The sequence below is a fragment of the Anguilla rostrata genome, chromosome 13, assembly GCF_018555375.3.
Source record: "Anguilla rostrata isolate EN2019 chromosome 13, ASM1855537v3, whole genome shotgun sequence".
NCBI classification, from domain to species: domain Eukaryota; kingdom Metazoa; phylum Chordata; class Actinopteri; order Anguilliformes; family Anguillidae; genus Anguilla; species Anguilla rostrata.
Window position 1 is genome coordinate 11,893,242 of NC_057945.1, and position 19,999 is coordinate 11,913,240.

Below are 19,999 nucleotides of genomic sequence, written 5' to 3' on the forward strand. Positions count from 1 at the left end.
TTCATTCACTCATTTGAATAGACATACTGGTTACTTTTGATTTCTGGCACCTTTCACTGGGGGATAAATGTGGCTGCCACATATCATTTGACAGGTAGAACAGGTAGGCTAAAGCACTGTACAGATTGCAGATACACCTGGAGCAGTTTGCATACCTGACTAAGTTGTGCTGTTCTTCATGCTTGGGCTGTACATAGTCTGCTTTAGTCGAGTGGGAATAGGGGACTGTTGGGAAAATGCTGACAATCTGCTTGCTTCTCTCAGCTGGGTAGGTGGTGCGACTGCTAAGTCTGCATTAGCTCTTATTTACTTTTCTGACCCTAAGGACCAAGTGTATCAGATACAACCAAAGCACTGACTTGCATTAAATTGTGTTTGTCCTTATTGTGTAAAATAATCTGATTGGTTCTACCTAGTCATCAATGTGAGGAGATGTCTTGATGGATAAGATATACATTCATTTGGATAAAAGTGTCTGCTAAATGGATAAAAGTAAATGTATCCAATGGGCAACTTGACAAAACACAGTGTAGGTCTGTGCTGGGTCTGTGGTGTCTGTGCAGATGTGCTGGTGTTTTAGTCATCTGCACAGCTTCTCCTGTTCAGTCAGCTCAATATAGCACAAATGCCCTGCAGACCAGACCAGGATGAACATAACCCAGATTTCAGTCTCTTCTGGAACTTATTTCTGCACAGTGCTGACTCAGCAGGGTGCTGCCATGCTAGATATTTGTGCTGGTTTAGTTTAAGCACAGGGGTGATGATTTCAGGAATTTGTCCTTCCTGAAGCTATAAATGTGTAAAATAAAATATGTAAAATATGGTGTTATGGGTATTTTACATTTTATAAAGGAGAAACCCTTCAGAAGTAGTTTAATCTGTCAGTAAACTACATCTATTGGTCTGCCAGCTTACTACTACTATCACCACCACCACCAGTAGTATTACCACCCTACTACTATTATTACTACTATTACGTACTGCTGCTACTACTATTACTACTACTGCTACTAATCTCACATGCGAACCTTACAGCTGCCGTTGCAAATGACAACAGTCAGTAGTTTACTTGAAAAAAAAAGAAAGAAGATGATCCAGGTTGTGTCATGAAAAACAAAATGGATGATCCAGGTTGTGTCATGAAAAACAAAATGGATGATCCAGGTTGTCGTATAACGCACATGGACTACGTGTTGGGCGCAGTGAAAAAGATGAATCCAGTCATTTGGTGGTTGAAAGACTTGGCCTTCAAGACTTGGTTAGCTAAACAAGATCTGGAAAGGCTGAACACACTTTCATGCAGTTGTGGAGTCCACTACTGATCTAAGTGCAAAGACACACCAAGCAGGATACTGGCTGGAGTGGCAATATTTTGGAACAGCAAATAGGATCCACTGGGGCAAATGGTATGATTGGATGTTGACTGGGATATTGGAATAGAGATTAATTATAATGACAAGAAATTCACAATTGTTAATGTATACTCTATACTCCTTTTGAGTTAAATCAAAATGAGGATGAATATCTTGATGGGTGGAATGGATCTTATTACTGCAGAACACCTAAAACATGCTGGTCAAAAAATTCTTCCACTTCTTGCTTTTTGTATTGCTGGTTTTCTAGTTCATGGCATCCTACCACATTCGATTATATCAGTACTGCTTGTGCCTGTCCTTAAAGGTGAGGCTGGTAAAGTAAACAGCCTCGAAAATTATGGACCAATTGCCCTAGCCAGCATTCTTTCTAAAGTATTGGAGAGAATCTTGTTGGACAGGCTCGAATTGTACATTCTTACCACTGACAATCAGTTTGGTTTTAAAAGAAAACATGGCATTGATTTGTGCATTTTGCCCTGAAGGAAATAGTAGCTAAATATAGAAGCCAAAATCCTACCACGTTTATTTATTTTATTGATGCCTCTACGATTAATTTGATGGAATTAATCATGAGAAATTATTCCATAAAATGTGCCCATAGAGGTGTGCCCAAGTATATGTTAAGAATGTCAGGTGTCTCTCCACACCACGGTGGACGAGTCAGGCTCATGCAGATATGCGTTGCTCATCAGACCGTGCAGGTTAAAGGGGACAGTGCTGTTTTAGCTCCTTCCTGTGTCTGCAGTGGGGTCTGGCAGGGTGGGACTTTACCCCCTTTTCTGTTTAATGTGTACATGGTTGATTTGTCGTTGCAGCAGAATGGGTGTAAAACTGGCTGCAGTATTTCCTGAATTTCACTTGAGCGATAAGGCACTGAAGGTATGTAATGAGATTAAATACTTTGGCTGTTGTTTCACAGCCAATTTAACAGGTGATGGATAATAACTACAGACAATGTCGCAAATTATATGCACAGGCTAACATGTTGATATGTAAATTTCATTGTTTAGAGCTTTCTGTATGCTTTCTGTATACTGCTCATCTGTGGTGTATCTACACAAAAGGCTGTATGCGGAGTGATAAAGTGGCTTACAATGATGCAATGCGGTTCTTACTTCTTGGGCCGAGATTCCACAGTGCTAGCCTGATGTTTGTACATACAGGAGTACCTAACCATCAAGCAGTTATGATAAATCTCATGTATTCATTTGTGCCGACTGGTTGAGTCAAAGAATAGCATAACTGAGGTACTAATCAGTCCTGTGAAGAGCTGTGACCAATTCCAGTCACATATGTGCCGGTGCTGGTGTAGGAGCCTTTATAGCAGTGGTTCTCAACTCGGGCCAGAAAGGGCCAGTGTGGGTGCAGGCTTTTGTTCCAACCAAGCAGTTACATACCTGATTCTACTAATCAAGGTCCTTAGTAAAGACTCCAAAGGTTGATTAGTAGAATCAGGTATGTAACTGCTTGGTTGGAACAAAAGCCTGCACCCACACCGGCCCTTTCTGGCCCGAGTTGAGAACCACTGCTTTATAGTATGTAAAGTTTTTAGATGGGTCATGAATGAAGCCTTTGTAATTTATTGTAACCTGTCTGTCATTTATTGTTTTCTTTTTCTTTTTGCCTGCCCTGGACCTCTTTTTAGATGATTCTGAAATAAAAAGTTGAATTATTATTATTATTATTATTATTATTTAAATTTATTTATTTTTTTAAATTATTATTATTTAAATACCTGTTTCATAGGCCTAATGAAAACCTATTAAAATGTCATTTTTTAAAAATGTATTCTACTTGGGTTTGTTTTATTAATTATTGTAAGGTTCATGGAAAAAGATTCATAATGCAGATCTTTTTTTTTTTTGAAGATAAGGTTTGGAAATTACCCCGGATTTCCATGGTAGCTAAATCACATCATAAGACCTCTCAGACCTCAGAAGTGAAGACCACAGCAGTGCAGACTTTTTTAGGGGGGTATATGCTGAAAATCAAGGGCACCTGTGGTAAGTACAAAAAATCGCTTTAGCCGAAAGGGCACATTTGCTGTCTCGGGGCCGGGGGGACATGCTTCAACCAACTAAATGCAACACATATGAAAAGGGTTTCGCTGCTGTACTCGTCATGTGATTCTTAACAGACTTCTGGGAAATGTAGTGTTCGAGAAACGTATCCCCGTAGCCCGTGTGTTTTGGCTGCTTCTGAGCTCATGAAAAAATGCGTCTGCTTCTATAATCTGTGTCTAGCGTAAATGTCAATGTATAGGCTTTACGACAGATTTTGGAAGTCCTCAGATGAATCTGATTAAACATAGCCGCCGAACTGACTGGAATGGTATACCAAGTCCTATTTAATAAGTTTGTTTCAGCAATTTCACCAATATTTTCATTATAAACGTTTATCAGCCATTAGCTGTGTTTTACTGGTACCAAATCATTCATTACCTCCAGAGGGTAATCTGTGAACCTTTGTAATTTTGCTGTTCATTATTAAATAGTGTGTATTTTCTGTTATTCATGATGCACCCTGTTGCACTGTAATGCAATTGCCATTATCTATTGCGCAATACCGGCAAGTCTGCACTGGTTTGCGTTAACACTGCGGTCAGTAGATGCTTGACCTGTTATAAATATGTTCCAAATTTGACAGAAGCCTGCGTGACTAGAACACAGGCGGAAGGTCATTTCCTCCTTCTACGGGCATCCTTTATTTGATTAATTATTTATTACCCACTATATATTTCAGGCCATTGGCCTATTTGAAATACACATATAAATTGGACACGATAAACCAATGCTTTGTACAATACTCCATTCTGTCTCTTCGGAACACCACTTGATTTCTAGATAAGGCTGAAGTCGAATTTGTTGTGCTTTCATCAGTAAAAACACATATTTTTACATTCATTTTGACAGATGCTTACGGCTTGATTGCTTTACATATACAGCTCTCACAAACATGTTCTCATTTCATGTTCAATTCAGTTTAGTAGCACCATTTAATACAAAAACGAAAACCCTTTGTTTAGCAGAAGACACAATATGACTACATTTCCCATGCTACCCTCTGAGTGACTATGATGTCACAATGAATATATATGGCTACACTGTAGCATTCATACATTGTTACATTGTAACAAACCGGGGCAGCTGGAGGGAGACGGGGGGCTGCAATCCGCATAAGTCTGGAAGCATTTTTTTTCTGGTTGCAACGCATTTCACAAAAATACAACAAAGAAAAAAGAAGAATATTCGTCGATCCATACGGAAATTTAATATAACGCATAAGAAGATTAAGACCGCCCTGATCACAAAGACCAAACGAAGAGAACAGGGTGCAGCGGATTGTTTCATACCCTACAAACATTTAAGGATTCGGGGAAGGAGAACAAAATCACCAAACACTCTCCCTTATTTTAAGTTATTGGGTCAAGAAAAATATAAATAAAACCTTTAACAGCTGTCTGAAGTCCTCCCCTCTCTCTGCTTGCCCCGGGTTGTTCTATTTATTTAAACCATTGCTCACACAACAAATAGCTTTCCTAGAAAACGAAGCCAGCTCGTTTTCGCGTTGTATTTAAAGAATGTTACAGTACGCAATTTAAGCATAGAAGAGGAAACAAATAGTAAAATAAAGTTTTATATACCAATGATTAGGTTTTCTGCACTCGTCGAAATTTACAAACGGAAAGCTTTCATTCACAAGCGGAATAGTGCCTTGAGTTTGCTGGCGGACGGAAAGAACTACCCTGCCTGCAGTAGCTAAAACGCAATAAGAAGATAAAATCATAAAGAAAGAAAAAAAAAAAAAAAAAGGTTTACATTTCAGAACTAACGTTTTGAGCGACGGGTTTCAGAGGAAAGACGGTTCTCCATTTCTCACAGGTAAGGATCGTTACAGCCTTCTGTCGCCGTCACAGTCCACGCTTGGAAGGAAAGCCGTAAATGTACAGGCAAGAGGGCGTATAGCGAGCGGGTCTGTTCAGTCAGCTCTACCACTGTACCGGCGACACTGTCTTCTCTCGGAAAGGGCTTGAGCATTCACGTAAAGCACATCCAAGGTGTCCCTAGTCAGCATTATTATTGTGCATGTGTGTTTTGTCGTTGCGTTTGTGTTTCCCTAGTTCTGTTTTATAACGATGGATCTATTTGAAGATGTATTTTTGTACTGGCGGATATTTCTTTTTTTAAATCCTAGGTTTCCCTCAGAAAATGAACTGAAATTAGGGCAGACAACGCACATAAACATAGAAGTTGCACTGCTATGCAAATTACAGTGGTGTTTATTTGTCATTTTGATTTTGTGTATTCTGTACCGCGTACGCACATCAATAAAGCCATAATTAGACCTGTATCACTTTCTTCCTCTCTTCCTCAATCATGCTAAACCCAGGTGTGTCATGAGTAAGCACAGTCAATGTCTTCTTAAAACAAAATAGCTGCAGCAAAATTCAACCTTGCCATTACCGTTGTGACAGCAGCCTGTAGTAAAAACCATTGGGGCCCTATATTGCTGGTGCAAAAAATCCAGCACAGAGGAGCAGGAACGAGAGAATATTTGTGTAGGCCTGATCATAGTTTTTGCTAATAAAACAATACTATCATTTAACAAATGATTCCAGTGTGCTTAGGTGCATTATTTGCAATCTCCACCTCGACTACGGCTGTTCCATCCATAATTATGTACTGAGCTGAAACAACAAAATGAGGGGTTTTTTCTGCTGAGGTAAAGAAGCCATCAATCCAACTGTACTTTTTATGATTAAGTGGTCTAATTCATATGCTAATATTTGGAAAATGCAGGTGGTATTTTCATCCAAATTATTATTTTTTTGTGTGATTGGATTGGTCATTTGTTGGTGCAAATTCACACTGACGCACAGTGCTGTGGTATTTTTATGATCTGAGCATTCAATCATTCGAAGACATATTTTGAAAACCCAAAACGCTGACACAGGTACAAACGCAGTTCTCACATGAATTTTAAATGTATGCATGCACACCCACGAATCCATGTTTGGATGTAACCCTACTCTGAAGTAGTTTTTGTATCTGAGTATTAAGTCGGTCATCTTTTTTAATGGATTTTTTCTTGAAGGTGTTTGTTAAAATACCAAAGCTGATTCAGGCACAGCTTCCTGTGATGTCTCCTTTGCTTTTTCATTTGTATTTGATTCCATAAAACAGGGCGCTCTGTATTACCAGAGATGCGATGATGACATCACATACATCAAATTGGAGTGGCAGTAAGTGGAAGGGCCAGGCTTATAGTCATTGCAGATATTTTCAGTCCTCAGTTGAGTTTTCAGACATTAAAGTCAAACAGACAAGCATCAAACAAATATCCTGGAAGGACAACTTCATCCAAAAAACAAATAGATTTTAGGTTTTACCCAACTTTCGGCCATCAATTCATCACAAAAAAAGAATCGCTTAATGCAATTTTAAAGCAGCCTTTAACACAAGGATTAAGTGTGGCCCGCAGCCCCTACAGTTGGGTCTGGCGTCGGCAAGGGATGGTGGTATTTCAGTGGGCCAGAGTGACAGAACGACAGCATCTCATCACCCACCAGCGCCTCCTGCTGGTCGATAGGGTGCTTGCGGGTTCACCAGTTGGGCTGCACGTCTGCACGAGTCAGACTCGTCAACCACGGTGTGGATAGAAATGGCAGTACAGATTCAGTTACCGATAGCTTTATTGACACCCGAGAAGAAATGGGCCATTACAGTGACTTACCATTCTCACAATAAGAAATTAAACAATCAACACTCAGTGTAAAAAAATAATATACATGTACATACAAAAATGTATGTGGGAGTGGGACTGTATGTGGGAGAGGGAAATATATGTACATGTGTGAAGAATAACATTTTAAAAATTAAATATTTTAAATATTTAAAATGGTGCTGTATAAAATACTTCCATGTAGCTGAATGTCAGTGCAATGGTAGTATAGATAAAATGCAAAAACTTGCAAAGTAATAGAATCGCATCACATGCTTCAAAGGAAAGCTCATGCTTGTCTTTGGCCCTCCCAAATCAACAGCAAAGATTGCAATGAGCATTGTAGCATTGGATGGTTGGGCATTCCAAATTGGGAGAAAAAAGGGGGAAAAGCATCTCAGAAATGACATCATTTTGGAGAGTGAATCACGAGGGAGATGCACTTATGTTTCTCCCTCATTGCATCTGCTAAAGGTTTGCTTTTTTGGTGGTTCAGTCCTGGTTTCTGCCCAATTTTCCTTCTGCTCCTCTGTAGAGCGTTTTTGTGGCAGTTCCCGGTTAAAAGCACTATACACAATAGACTGCATTGAACTGAAACTTGAATTGACTTGACAGTAATGTAATGAGATGCAGAAGTTCATGGATAGCACCATTTGCATTATATTTCTTAGAAATTAGTGTTTTGTCAGTTGCAAGTGGAGTCGCATGGCATGTGGGAACAGGCCTTATTAAGCTCTTTACATCACATTGAAAATTTTAATAATTTGCTAAATTGTACATTGGGGAAGGTGACCAATTACATTCTTTTCTCTACTGCCTCATTATCCCAGACTCCAATGTGTGTTTTTCATGTCTTGTTGCCAAGAAAAAAAAAAAACAAGTGCATTGACGGAGATTGTGGTTTAAATAAGATGAACAGGAAGTTGCAGAAATTTTTTTATTTTTGTTTGTTTTAGCTTGAGTATTTTTTTACCTGTCAAAATAACAACGTACCAATTGCATTTGTACTACAACAAGAATGAAGGACAGAGAAAATGAAAAACATCGCTGAGGTTCTCCTTTAAGAGCAAAATAATCACACGCTCCCAAGACAGCTGATCTGACCATTATTAGAAGCGAGGGAGAAAGAAGGCAACTCTACCCAGTGGATTTTCATGTCAGATTCTGGTATTTGAACTATGGCATATCTGAAGTGTGTGTTAGTTTGCTTCACTGTGTGAAAGAGCCTGGGTGCATGTTGATTGCCTGTATGTTTGGCTGTTCATGCCGAGTGAGTGTACAGAAGGTGTCCTTTATATACAGATTGTGTCAATCCGAATCTCCAACTATTATTGGGGTATTGTCCTTGTTATCTGTATCTTTATAACAAGGTCAAGTTGACAAGTTTGAGGGGTGGGCGGGGATGCGGGGGGCACCTGGTAATAAGAAAAGTGAATGACTGTCTTCCATGCGAATGGAAATGGTCTATTTTAGTATGAAAAAATAGAATTTTCAGCAATGTCATTGGTTTATATGGCAATGTCATCCTAACACCTCGCAGTTTTAGCTGTTATCATTGTAATCAGTGAGCAACTTTTTATTACTTGCGTCTCTTTTCCATAACTGTACTCCATGTACCCTGTCCATTTGGGATGCCGCACGCTAGCCTGTGCATTCTTCATCCCCTCTGCCTCTTTTCACTGTGCAGCGCCCCGAGCTCGCTTCTGCTCTGGAGGAAAGCGCAGTCGGTGCAGCCAGACTGCAGGTGCCCAGTGAACTGCAGGAGGCGCTGTTGCACGGTGAGGTGCATGGTGATCCTACTGGCCAATATGCTTCCTACCAGGGCTATGCTAATGCTAATGCTAATGTCACCCTCTGGGATTCCCCACCACAGTAGATGCTGGTGCAGTCCGAATTCGATCCAGACTGCTGGATACATCGCTGTGCCAAGAACCAGCACCTCTGCTGGACATTCCACTCAGGCCCCACTGTTCCAGTCCCCAAAATCTTCCCTCAATAAAAAAAAAGAGCAGCCATCTCTGCCACAAAACAGAGCGTAGTATTAGTCAGCACAAGTGTCATATCCAATATTTTTTCCCCCTCATGATCTGAAATTCCGAATCCGGTCTGTAAGCCTGAGCGGTTGCTGCGGTAACCTCCAAAGTGCACGCCGCTTATTTTCCCTCTGCAGCCCATTGGCTGAGCAGGGCTCCTCATGTAGAAATCCACCTGGAAAAGGCGCCACCTACGTACAAGCCCCTTTCCCCTCCCCCTTGGTTAGTCCTAGTTTCTTGGGCCAGAGGCATCTTCACCTCTTCGATGCTGTTTGCAGTTACTCTGGTCTTTTGACCCAAAACAATTCACTGCTCACACAATTACTTCATGTTGGTGCACAACACCTTCTAGTGCAAACTAGGGTAGTTAAAATTAAGCTAGTGGCTAACAGTGAGAACAGCTCTTTGATGTTGGCAGTACATATTTATAGAAAACACGTTCAGCTTTTAGTTCCTCTGTTAAAATGTACCAAACATTTCTGTTGTATATCTTTAGTCTCAGCTTGCAAATGGTAGCTATGGTAAGATGCAGAAGGTGTGGTGTTTTTGAGGTATATTATTATAATAATATAACTCAGAATGAGTATGTTCTGTTATGTATGTTTTTATGTCCTTAATTAACCTTTGGTTGAGCCCGTGCTGGCCCGTGTCCATTCTCCCATGGTTACAGGATTGAATGGGTGGTGCTGTAGAGCAAGCAAGAGTGAGAGTAAGAGTGAGAGAGGGATACAACCAGGAGGGAAGGGCAGTTGTTCCAAGGTTGTTATAAACTGTGCTTTTCCTAGTTGCCATGGTAATGCTCGCCAGCTTCACAATCTTAATAGAATTTTCACGCTAGATGGAGAAGCGCGATGGAGAGAGAATGATGATGAAGGGCGGACAGAAGAGGTCACCCTTAGGGACTGAAGAACCTGCCGTGCACTGCAAAAATCTTCACGTATTTACATCCGAACGCGCCTTTTCCACTTTTTCCTTGTCGCTCTTCTCTGCAGTCTTATGCAGCTTGAATAAGAGAGATTTCTTAACACCAGATTGCTTCCAGTTGTGACTGCTGGTTTTGGTAGATCCTGTTTATGAAGCTTGATGTTGATTATGAGGTCAATTTAGCATGACCTGTCCTTGGCTTTCTGTACCTGATATTCTCCAATTCTGCAGGCATAAACTAATTAAACAACCCTGTTGATCTATCAGCACTTAGTCATTATCACATGTATTCTGGATAATTTTTTTGGGATGCAGAAGTTTAGCTGTGTACTGTGGTACTGCTGCAGCACCACCTGGTCAGTAAGAATTCCAGAGGCTACACACCTCAATTGCTATAATCCCCTTTTGTCTATTTTTGCAAAATGAACTATATTCTTTATGCAGTGTTGACTTCAACTGATATTTACCGTAACAAATGTGATCTAAATTGTGTTTTGATTCTACACATGAAAAAACAGGAAACAGATGTCCAAAACCTCTATGGAATTCAGTCAGCTGAAAAATCCACCGACTCCTCCTCCAAACCCCCACCTCCATTCAGTGAATTTTGGAAGGGGTATTCATAGTGAATATCTAATTAATATTAACAGAAGAGGTAGCAGATGATAAGCCCTCCAGCCATAATTAAACTTCACATCAGACTTGCCTTCCTAAATCTTCGCTCCCTCACTAGTGATGCAATTATTTTATAAAACGAATTAGAGTTAGCCGTTATGGGACCTGATTCATCCAGTTCCTAAATGCGGCTAACCCGAAGATAACCTCCGTGCCCAAGACTGATAACTAATTGATGACAGCATATATTTAGTTAGACTCTGATACAGCACTTTCCTGTGCTCTGGGACTGCTGTTCCGTTTTCGTGAGGGATGAGATCCATCCTCCCCCTGCATGGAGGATGGTGAATAATGTACTCCTGGTGGCCTCTTAAACCACAAGGACAGCTACTGTGTTCAGCATTTGCATCAGATCCCGAGTTGAACCGCATTTACATAACTGTCATGTGCATCACTCTTGTGAATGGCACTTTGATCTCAGCACGGCAGGACCTGGCTTGACCCCAGTGCCTTAAAAGAGCTGGAATGTGTCACCTGTCTGCTTGTGCTTAGGCTAAACGTGCTATTCTCTGTATCCCCCCGTTTCCCAAGAGGTCAGCTTGGTCTCCATTTAAAGGGTCAGGGAATCATTGTCCTAGAGTTTCTCACGTTACCTAAAATGTTTTTTTTTTCTATTTTCCTATTCCCTCTGGAACGTTTTCAATTTCCTATTTAAACTTTAAAATAAAACCATTTTAGTTCCTGATTCTGTTGGAGAATAGGTCTAATCTAACCCCCGTTTTATCAAAACCTGATACTATACACTATATTATATTTCAGATTTTGTTCTTGTGCTGTAAAATACCTTAATTATATACCTGGTCTGCAATTTTCATGTTTCCAATGAATTCACAAGGATTCAAAGTATTTCAACCTTTTTAGAAATGTAATTGAATCCTAGAGACTGTTTTATACGGTGGCTGAAGTTTAGATGCCGCCTTATCTTCAGGCTAGATTCTACTGCTGTTAAACTTAAAATGAAACCTGCATTCTATTCTAATGAGTTAACAAAATTACTTCGCTCTCCAGATAGGTCCTGAAGTCACAGGGCTATCCCCAGGACATGTGACTGAAGCACAGCCAGTCCAGCATGAGATCTCTTCATTCTGACAGTCATAACAAGAAGAGGTTAAGCTACTGCCTTCATTTCTATTGGCCCAATACATTTAACCACAATCGAAGCTATACATGTGTCCTTCCAATAAGGAGGTCAGAAAAACAGCATGGCTTAAATAATTAATTTTTAAAACTGTGGATTGTTTTCCGGTGAGTCACAGGAGCGGCTTGAACAAGGTCCCTGTGTGCCTCATTTAGCACACCTGAGGTTTGCGAAATCTGGTCGCTGGCTGTCAGCTTGTCTAATTACTGCAGCTTAAATCGTTCACTTCCTGGAAAACGGGGGAGGGGTACACACTTTCCTTCATGTTTGCCAAACCATTTTCTTTCATTTATATTTTATTCTGTTGGGGGAGGGGTTTTAGCATAGCAGGTACTCTTGAGTTTTTTCTGAGGTAAGAAGTACAGTAGCATACTCCTCCAGGGTGCTTGGTAATATGTTTGTGCCCATGGCTTCATTATTGCAGAACTACAGTAGTGAAGACATCAGATCAATAAAAACATGTTGTTATGGAGAGGACAAATGATTGGTTTCATTCAAGGGTGGTGTGATACATATGTAGGTACCCTGGGTCTGTTAAATCAGAATTTCTTATCAGCATTTGATTAAAAAGAAAATTATGATATTAGTATTACAGTATAGCTCAATGCAGTCATCCTCAATCCTGGTCCTGGAGAGCCACAGAGTCTGCTGGTTTTTGTTGACGCCTTAAGATTAGCAACCGATTCAGACCTAAGAGATCAGGTGACCTGTGTTAACTGTAATCAACTGCTTTAACTGATTAATTGCTGCAATACTCAAGTGCCGAGTAACAGCAAAAGCCAGCAGACCCTGTGGCTCTCCAGGAGCAAGTCTGAGGAACACTGCCGTACAGCAGCAACCCCCAAGTGTCAGTAGTGACAGGCTGCTTGGAGCTCCTGTGGTTCTGTTCTGAAATCTGTTGCAACCACAGGTGTTGGGAAAGTGGCAGCAGATGGTTTGTAAAACTGAGGAGGCTGGGAGGGAAACAACTGCCATGACACTACAGAGAACCAAGGACAGCACAGATACATCGGAGAACCAAAACCAATAACACAGCCTTGGCACTACAGAGAACAAATGAGACAGCCTTGACACAACAGAGAACCAAAGACAGCCCAGACACTATAGAGAACCAATGACAGCCCAGACCCTACAGAGAACCAAAGACAGCCCAGACACTACAGAGAACCAAAGACAGTCCAGACACTACAGAGAGCCAATGACAGCCCAGACACTACAGAGAGCCAATGACAGCCCAGACACTACAGAGAGCCAATGACAGCCCAGACACTACAGAGAACCAATGACAGCCCAGACATTACAGAGAACCAATGACAGCCCAGACACTACAGAGAACCAATGACAGCCCAGACACTGCAGAGAACCAAGGACAGCCCAGACACTACAGAGAACCAATGACAGCCCAGACACTACAGAGAACCAATGACAGCCCAGACACTACAGAGAACCAATGACAGCCCAGACTCTACAGAGAGCCAATGACAGCCCAGACACTACAGAGAACCAATGACAGCCCAGATACTACAGAGAACCAATGACAGCCCAGATACTACAGAGAACCAATGACAGCCCAGACACTACAGAGAACTAAAGACAGCCCAGACACTACAGAGAACCAATGACAGCACAGACACTACAGAGAACCAATGACAGCCCAGATACTACAGAGAACCAATGACAGCCCAGATACTACAGAGAACCAATGACAGCCCAGACACTACAGAGAACCAATGACAGCCCAGACTCTACAGAGAACCAATGAAAGCCCAGACACTACAGAGAACCAATGACTTTGAAGATGATGAGCCCTGCCAGTGCTGTGAGGGCCTGGTGATCTGTTATGTTTGAATGAAAGTGTCATCACAGAGAAATGGCAGTGATGCATTGCAAGCTGCTGAGGTCAAAGTTCAGCAAACCTGGCAAAGGTTGGTGATGTACCCCCGGGGGGCATGTTTAATAATATTGGCACCGTGAGCAGAACTCAATCTGTGGCACATCTCCATATCCAAGCCACCAGACAAGTGTTCCTCATTATAGACCTTTTATAATAAAAAAGTAAAGTGCCTAAAGTTATGGTCCATGTTTGAGTATAATTTTTTAATTGTGTAGTGTGATCCTCTTGTATTTTTTTTATTTATCGTTGTTGTGACATTATTTGTCTGTGTTGATGGAAATTGTGAGTTATATTTGTTACTGCAATAAAAAGTAGCTTCTTGACTAGCAGGGCGGCCATCTTGTTTTGAGCAGGTGATGACAAGGGGCTGCTACGGCAGAATATAATACTATGGAATTATTAAACTAATTAGTAGAAAAATTAGTAGAAGGCTGAGTAGAAACATCAGGGCCATTCACCACTATGTCATCAAAGTAAACTGACTCCTCATGGATGTCATCTTTTTGGAAACAGGTTTACGCTGAACTCTTCTCATATAACAGATGATGTCAATGTGTGTTCAGTGTGGGATCAAACACTCTTAGAATCCTGCAGGAATCCTTTGCAAGAATTTAGAGCCATGATTCTGTAGTGTTAACTTCTCCATTGTGTGCATGGGATAAAGGTCAGGGGTGAAGGCTTCATTCTCAGCCTGAAGATTGACATAGATGCTCACCTCCCTGAATTTCTTTCCAAGCAATGTTAAGATTGGAAATCCAGAAGGGAACAGTATAAATAAAGTTAGTTCAAAACTGGGTTGAAATTAAAGTACAACTCCAACCTTTGGCAACCTGAGTTTGTGTAGTTCTGTCGGTTCCTCTCCCCGACCGTCCGCGTGTTCACCCGTCCCGTCTCTGCAGGCCGTGGGACCCCATGGAGGCGTGTTCGGTGCTCAGTCTGAAACGCAGATTCGAGGAGGTGGACAGCGGCTCGCCCTACTCCACGCCCAAAGACTCGGACGATGACATCTTGAGCAGCGACAGCGTCGACAGCTGCGACAGCCTCAACCCTCCGTCCTCCACCTCGCTCACACGTAAGGGCCACGCCCCCGCCGCCGCCACCCTGCTTACACACCCCATGACCCGCCATGTATGTCTATAAGGGATGGTGTCCGAGGTATATAAGATATGATGTCATCATTCAGGTTGTGTTATATCTGTACTACCTATGTTGATGTTACTGATGCAGGTATAAGTGTTTGGTGAGATCCCATTTTGGTAGTGTGAATGCCGTTGACTGTAAGATAAGGAAAAGTTCCTGTCCAATCAGGGTTATGTAAAATGACCATTTTGAAAGCATGTACTGCAACAACTGTACTGCTCAGTGCAGTGTAGAGACGGGCGATATATTGCTATGATAACAGTCAAATGCAATAATGGTTATAGCCACCATATGGTGCATTATCTTTCCGTTCATCTTTTCTTTGTAATTATACCTGAAACGGTCAGTAAACAACCAACCTAAAGAGGCTGCGTGAAATGCTTCTGGAGAAAAAAAACATAACCACTGTTATTTATTGGATGTTGATGAGACAGCCAATCAGCACCAAGATTGTACAGATTCCATGTGATCATGTGATGTGATTTTGCCAATCACATGGAGCTGTGAGGCCTTGCTGCTGATTGGCTTATGGTCACCCAACAGATAACAGTGGTGGCGTTTTTTCCAGAAGTATTTCACACGGCCTCTGAAGTATGGTTGTTTACTATATTTACCATGGCATCAGGTATGATTAAAGAGAAAAAGATGAAAAGAAAGTCGAAGCCCCCACTACCCAGGGAAGAAGGGAAAGGACGGAATGAGAAAGTCACTTAATTTGCATTTATCAAAGTAACAAATACAGCAGGAGGCAAATTGATTGATGTCTCCAGATAAAACCGATGACTCACACTAAATATGCTAGGCAACATCTAGCGCTGCAAAATGATGCAGAATCTAAAATCCAAAATTCTATCATGTCAAACTGAGTTTGTATTGGGCGTGGTATTGCCTTTAATATCTTCATTTATGTTTGTGAACTGAATGCTGACCGACCGGGTCCCTGATCTCGTCTGCAGCCGTTAACTCCTCCCCCTGATTCTCTCGCTGTCTCACCATTTGGTCCCTCTCTCCCCTCTCCCCTCCCTCTCTCGTTCGCCATTGGTCCCTCTCTCCCCTCTGCCCTCCCTCTCTCGCTCACCATTGGTCCCTCTCTCCCCTCCCCCCCTCCCTCTCTCGCTCACCATTGGTCCCTCTCTCCCCTCTGCCCTCCCTCTCTCGCTCACCATTGGTCCCTCTCTCCCCTCCCCCCCTCCCTCTGTCGCTCACCATTGGTCCCTCTCTCCCCTCCCCCCTCCCTCTCTCGCTCACCATTGGTCCTCTCTCCTCCCCCCCCCTCCTCTCGCTCACCATTGGTCCCTCTCTCCCCTCCCCCCTCCCTCTCTTGCTCACCATTGGTCCCTCTCTCCCCTCCCCTCCCCCCTCTCTCGCTCAGCTCCCTCCATCCTGCGGCAGCGGCGGCCCCCGCCAGGCCGTAAGAGCGTGCGCTTCGACGCCGTCACCGTGTACTACTTCTCGCGGCGGCAGGGCTTCAACAGCGTGCCCAGCCAGGGGGGCAGCTCCCTGGGCATGGCCCAGCGGCACAGCGCCATCCGCCGCTACACCCTGGGGGAGTTCGCCCGCGAGCAGCGCACCACCCACCGCCAGGTCCTGCGCCAGCACCTGCGCCAGGAGAAGCTCAAAGCCCGCAAGATGAAGGTGAGGGGGGAACGCGCGGGGCGGGTTAGCATTTGGTGGCAGATATCAGCGGAGGACGACATACGTAAAGCAAATTGTGTATTAATCATGAATAACTATGTTTCAAGTGAAATGTTTCATTTGCCAAAAGCCACAAAAGACAGGAAATGAAACTGATGAAACTTAATGCTAACAGCAGCCCGCTCTCCTTCAAGGTGTATCAGCACAAAGCTTTGACCACGGCTACAGTCCTGTGTATGTCTGCTGTGCTTCCCTCAGAAAGGCAGAGCAGGGCTCACCTGTGCTGTTTTTGTGCCTCGTTCTCTCTCAGAATGGCAGAGCAGGGCTCACCTGTGCTGTTTTTGTGCCTCGTTCTCTCTCAGAATGGCAGAGCAGGGCTCACCTGTGCTGTTTTTGTGCCTCGTTCTCTCTCAGAAAGGCAGAGCAGGGCTCACCTGTGCTGTTTTTGTGCCTCGGCCCGCAGCTGACGCAGAACGGCGCGGTGGAGTGTGCCGAGGCGGAGACGCTGACCCTGGAGGACGTGTCGGACGAGGACCTGGACGTGGAGGGCGTGGAGGTGGACGACTGCTTCTTCCTGCAGCCGCTGCCCACCAAGCGGCGCCGCGCCCTGCTGCGCGCCTCGGGCATCACCCGCATCGACGGCGGCGAGAAGAGCGAGCTGCGCGCCATCCGCCTGTCCCGCGAGGAGTGCGGCTGCGACTGCCGCTTCTACTGCGACCCGCGCCGCTGCGGCTGCAGCCAGGCCGGCATCAAGTGCCAGGTGAGCCCCGACACCCGCATCACTCAGGAACCAGAACCATCAAGTGCCAGGTGAGCCCAGACTCCCGCGCCACTCAGGAGCCAGAACCATCAAGTGCCAGGTGAGCCCAGACTCCCACACCACTCAGGAACCAGAACCATCAAGTGCCAGGTGAGCCCAGACTCCCGCGCCACTCAGGAGCCAGAACCATCAAGTGCCAGGTGAGCCCAAACTCCCACACCACTCAGGAGCCAGAACCATCAAGTGCCAGGTGAGCCCAGACTCCCGCGAGCTGAGACTCAGGAGCCAGAACCAACTTGGGAATAAAAACTGTGTATAATATAGAGCATAAAGGAAAATGTTACCTCGATACATTGAAACTGAAATGTATATACAGTATGTATATTTTTAAAGGTAAATATATATATATACACACCTATAGGTGGACCGCGTGTCTTTCCCCTGCGGTTGCTCTCGGGACGGCTGTGGCAACGCTGCGGGCCGCATCGAGTTCAACCCCCTGCGCGTGCGGACGCACTACCTGCACACCATCATGAAGCTGGACCTGGAGAAGAAGCGGCAGATGGGAGTCGGAGTTTGCGAAGGGCTGGAGGCGGCCGAGGCCGTGTGCTCCATCACCCCGGCCTCCGAAGCCCCCGCTCACTTTGGCGTGGAAATTGAGGTGCACTCCCAGACCGTGCCAGCAGAGGGCGCAGACGGGGACCCGGACTACATTTCCCAGGGAGACAGCCTGGCGCTGGAGAACGAGGCGGCCGTGCTGCACCTGCAGAGCGCAGAGGAGAGGGAGAGGCGGAGGGAGCAGGAGGAAGAGGAGGCTAGCGGAGGGGCGGGGGGACTGGCTGACTCCGGGCTTTGCCTCCTGCCCGAGTCCCTGCAGGGCGAGGTGGCCGGGGAGCAGGGGGCGGAGCCTATCGTCATCCAGGGCCCCTTCCCTCCCGGCACATCTGTGCTGTGCATAGCTGAGGGCCAGGAGGGCCCCGATCCCCAGGCTTTCCTAAAGGACCCTGCCTCCCTGCTCTTCTACCACATTGGCTCGGTGCAGCCGGAGCCCACCGTACTGCCGCAGCCGGGAGAACAGGTGGGGGGCGGAGCCGAGGAGGACCAGGAGGAGGGGCCAGAGGGGGAGACCTCTCCGGAGAATTCCCAGGACTCCTTGCCCGCAGTGGTCCTCTGCTCAGAAAACTACACTGAAACTGAAGATGGGCCCCTCCTACAGGAGGGGTCCTTTCAAAGACTGAATGGGCTGCCCCAAGAAAATGCCCGAGTGGCCTTTGAAGGAGAAGTAAGCACGCTGCCTCTTGAGGCTCTGGGTCCTTAAATTTTGCAGATGTTTTGCACATTAACTGTTAAAGCTTGTTGCCTATATTAGTATAAATTATTATTATTATTATTATTATTATTATTATTAACTACTTTAAGGGTGGGTTAATAGAGATGAGCATGTGCTATGAATGACAGAGCCAGACAGACAGGTGGTGATTACTCAGTCTGTGGTCTGTCTAATCGGGCTGTGGTGGTGGAACATGCCGCAGAGACTAGCAGCTCTAGGGTTAATGAAAACAAGTTGCAGGTTTTCACAGTGGCCCCCATGCATAGCTCAGCAGTCAGTGGAGTACATCGCCTGTGTTTCAGTGGGGATTCCAATCTTACCTCATTCTGTGGCAATCATCAATCCACGTCTCTGTGCACTAGATGTTGGTTGTTGTGTCGGGTTAGTGTGCTTTTAAAAAGACTCGATGTGTACGCTGTGAGAGGGCGCTTGGGGAAGTCTCAAGCCACTGATGAATCCCTATTTCAGACCTGCCGATCCTGGGAATACTTGGCAAAGATCTGATGTACTGTACGGAGTTTGGGAGTTTGGGAGTGTTTTCCGAACCAGTGTTAAAAACCGCTGTAAGGTTGCGGAGAAGATGCAGACTAAATATGTTTGCAGGTTTGCACAGTCCTTATTTTAATTTGCGATGATAATTGTCGAAGTACCGTGTCCTTAATTTTATTTCTAGTTTCATTCATAAAACCGCACATCAATCATTATTCCATGTTATTCCAAGTGTTTTATATCACAATGCAAAATGTACTATTGTAAAATGAAGTTGTATTAATACAGTATGAGCTGTATTGTATTAAATAATCATATTTACCTTTTTTATTCATCCAGCTGGATTCATGTTTCAAAGAATTCTCTAAAAACAAGTAATCACACAAAATATACTGTTTTCCCCACCTTTACTGAAAAGAGCTTTCTCTTAAAGCATAGCTTTAAATGGCACCTAGGGCTATTCAAAGTAAAGAAAATGACATTTTTTACATGTTTGTAATACAACTGAAATTCAGACTTCGGGAAAAATTCCCTAAAGATTCTGCGAGGCATTAAAATGCAACAGGTTAAAATTATACAAGACAATTCCAAAATATAGAATAATGAATTACTTTCAGAGATTGACTGGATGCCATGACGGGATAGTTATGCGGGGGGGTGGGGGGGTGGGGAGGGCAAGGGCAAGGGCAGGGTTCGGGATGTGGGCGGTGCCTGGCTGTTGTCAGGGTCGTGAACCTGTCTGAATGTATTGCAGCTGCAGAAGATGTGTTTTCGTGACCATTACATGTCACAGTGCAAGATGACCCAGGATGTTGGCTGTCCTGTCCTTAGCCACCCAACAGCTTCTCGCCTTCCATCTTATAGGAAAATTAGTAAAAGATCTG

The 19,999-nt window shown here is 44.1% G+C and overlaps 1 protein-coding gene across 3 annotated transcripts; it reads left to right on the forward strand.

The window, feature by feature from the left end:
- Positions 1-3,247: 3,247 nt before the first annotated feature.
- LOC135237918 (cysteine/serine-rich nuclear protein 2-like) lies at positions 3,248-19,443 on the forward strand. Of its 3 annotated transcripts, XM_064305473.1 has the most exons (6): positions 4,181-5,257; positions 8,785-8,875; positions 14,661-14,833; positions 16,274-16,536; positions 17,000-17,296; positions 17,718-19,443. In XM_064305473.1, the coding sequence occupies exons 3-6, from the start codon at positions 14,674-14,676 to the stop codon at positions 18,612-18,614; spliced, it is 1,617 nt and encodes a 538-aa protein (XP_064161543.1). In that variant the 5' UTR covers positions 4,181-5,257; positions 8,785-8,875; positions 14,661-14,673; the 3' UTR covers positions 18,615-19,443. The 3 variants fall into 3 exon arrangements, with proteins under 3 accessions (XP_064161544.1, XP_064161543.1, XP_064161541.1); XM_064305474.1 differs by lacking the exons at positions 4,181-5,257; positions 8,785-8,875 and adding an exon at positions 3,248-3,379; XM_064305471.1 differs by lacking the exon at positions 8,785-8,875 and having other exon boundaries at positions 4,184-5,257.
- The last annotated feature ends 556 nt before the right edge of the window (positions 19,444-19,999 follow it).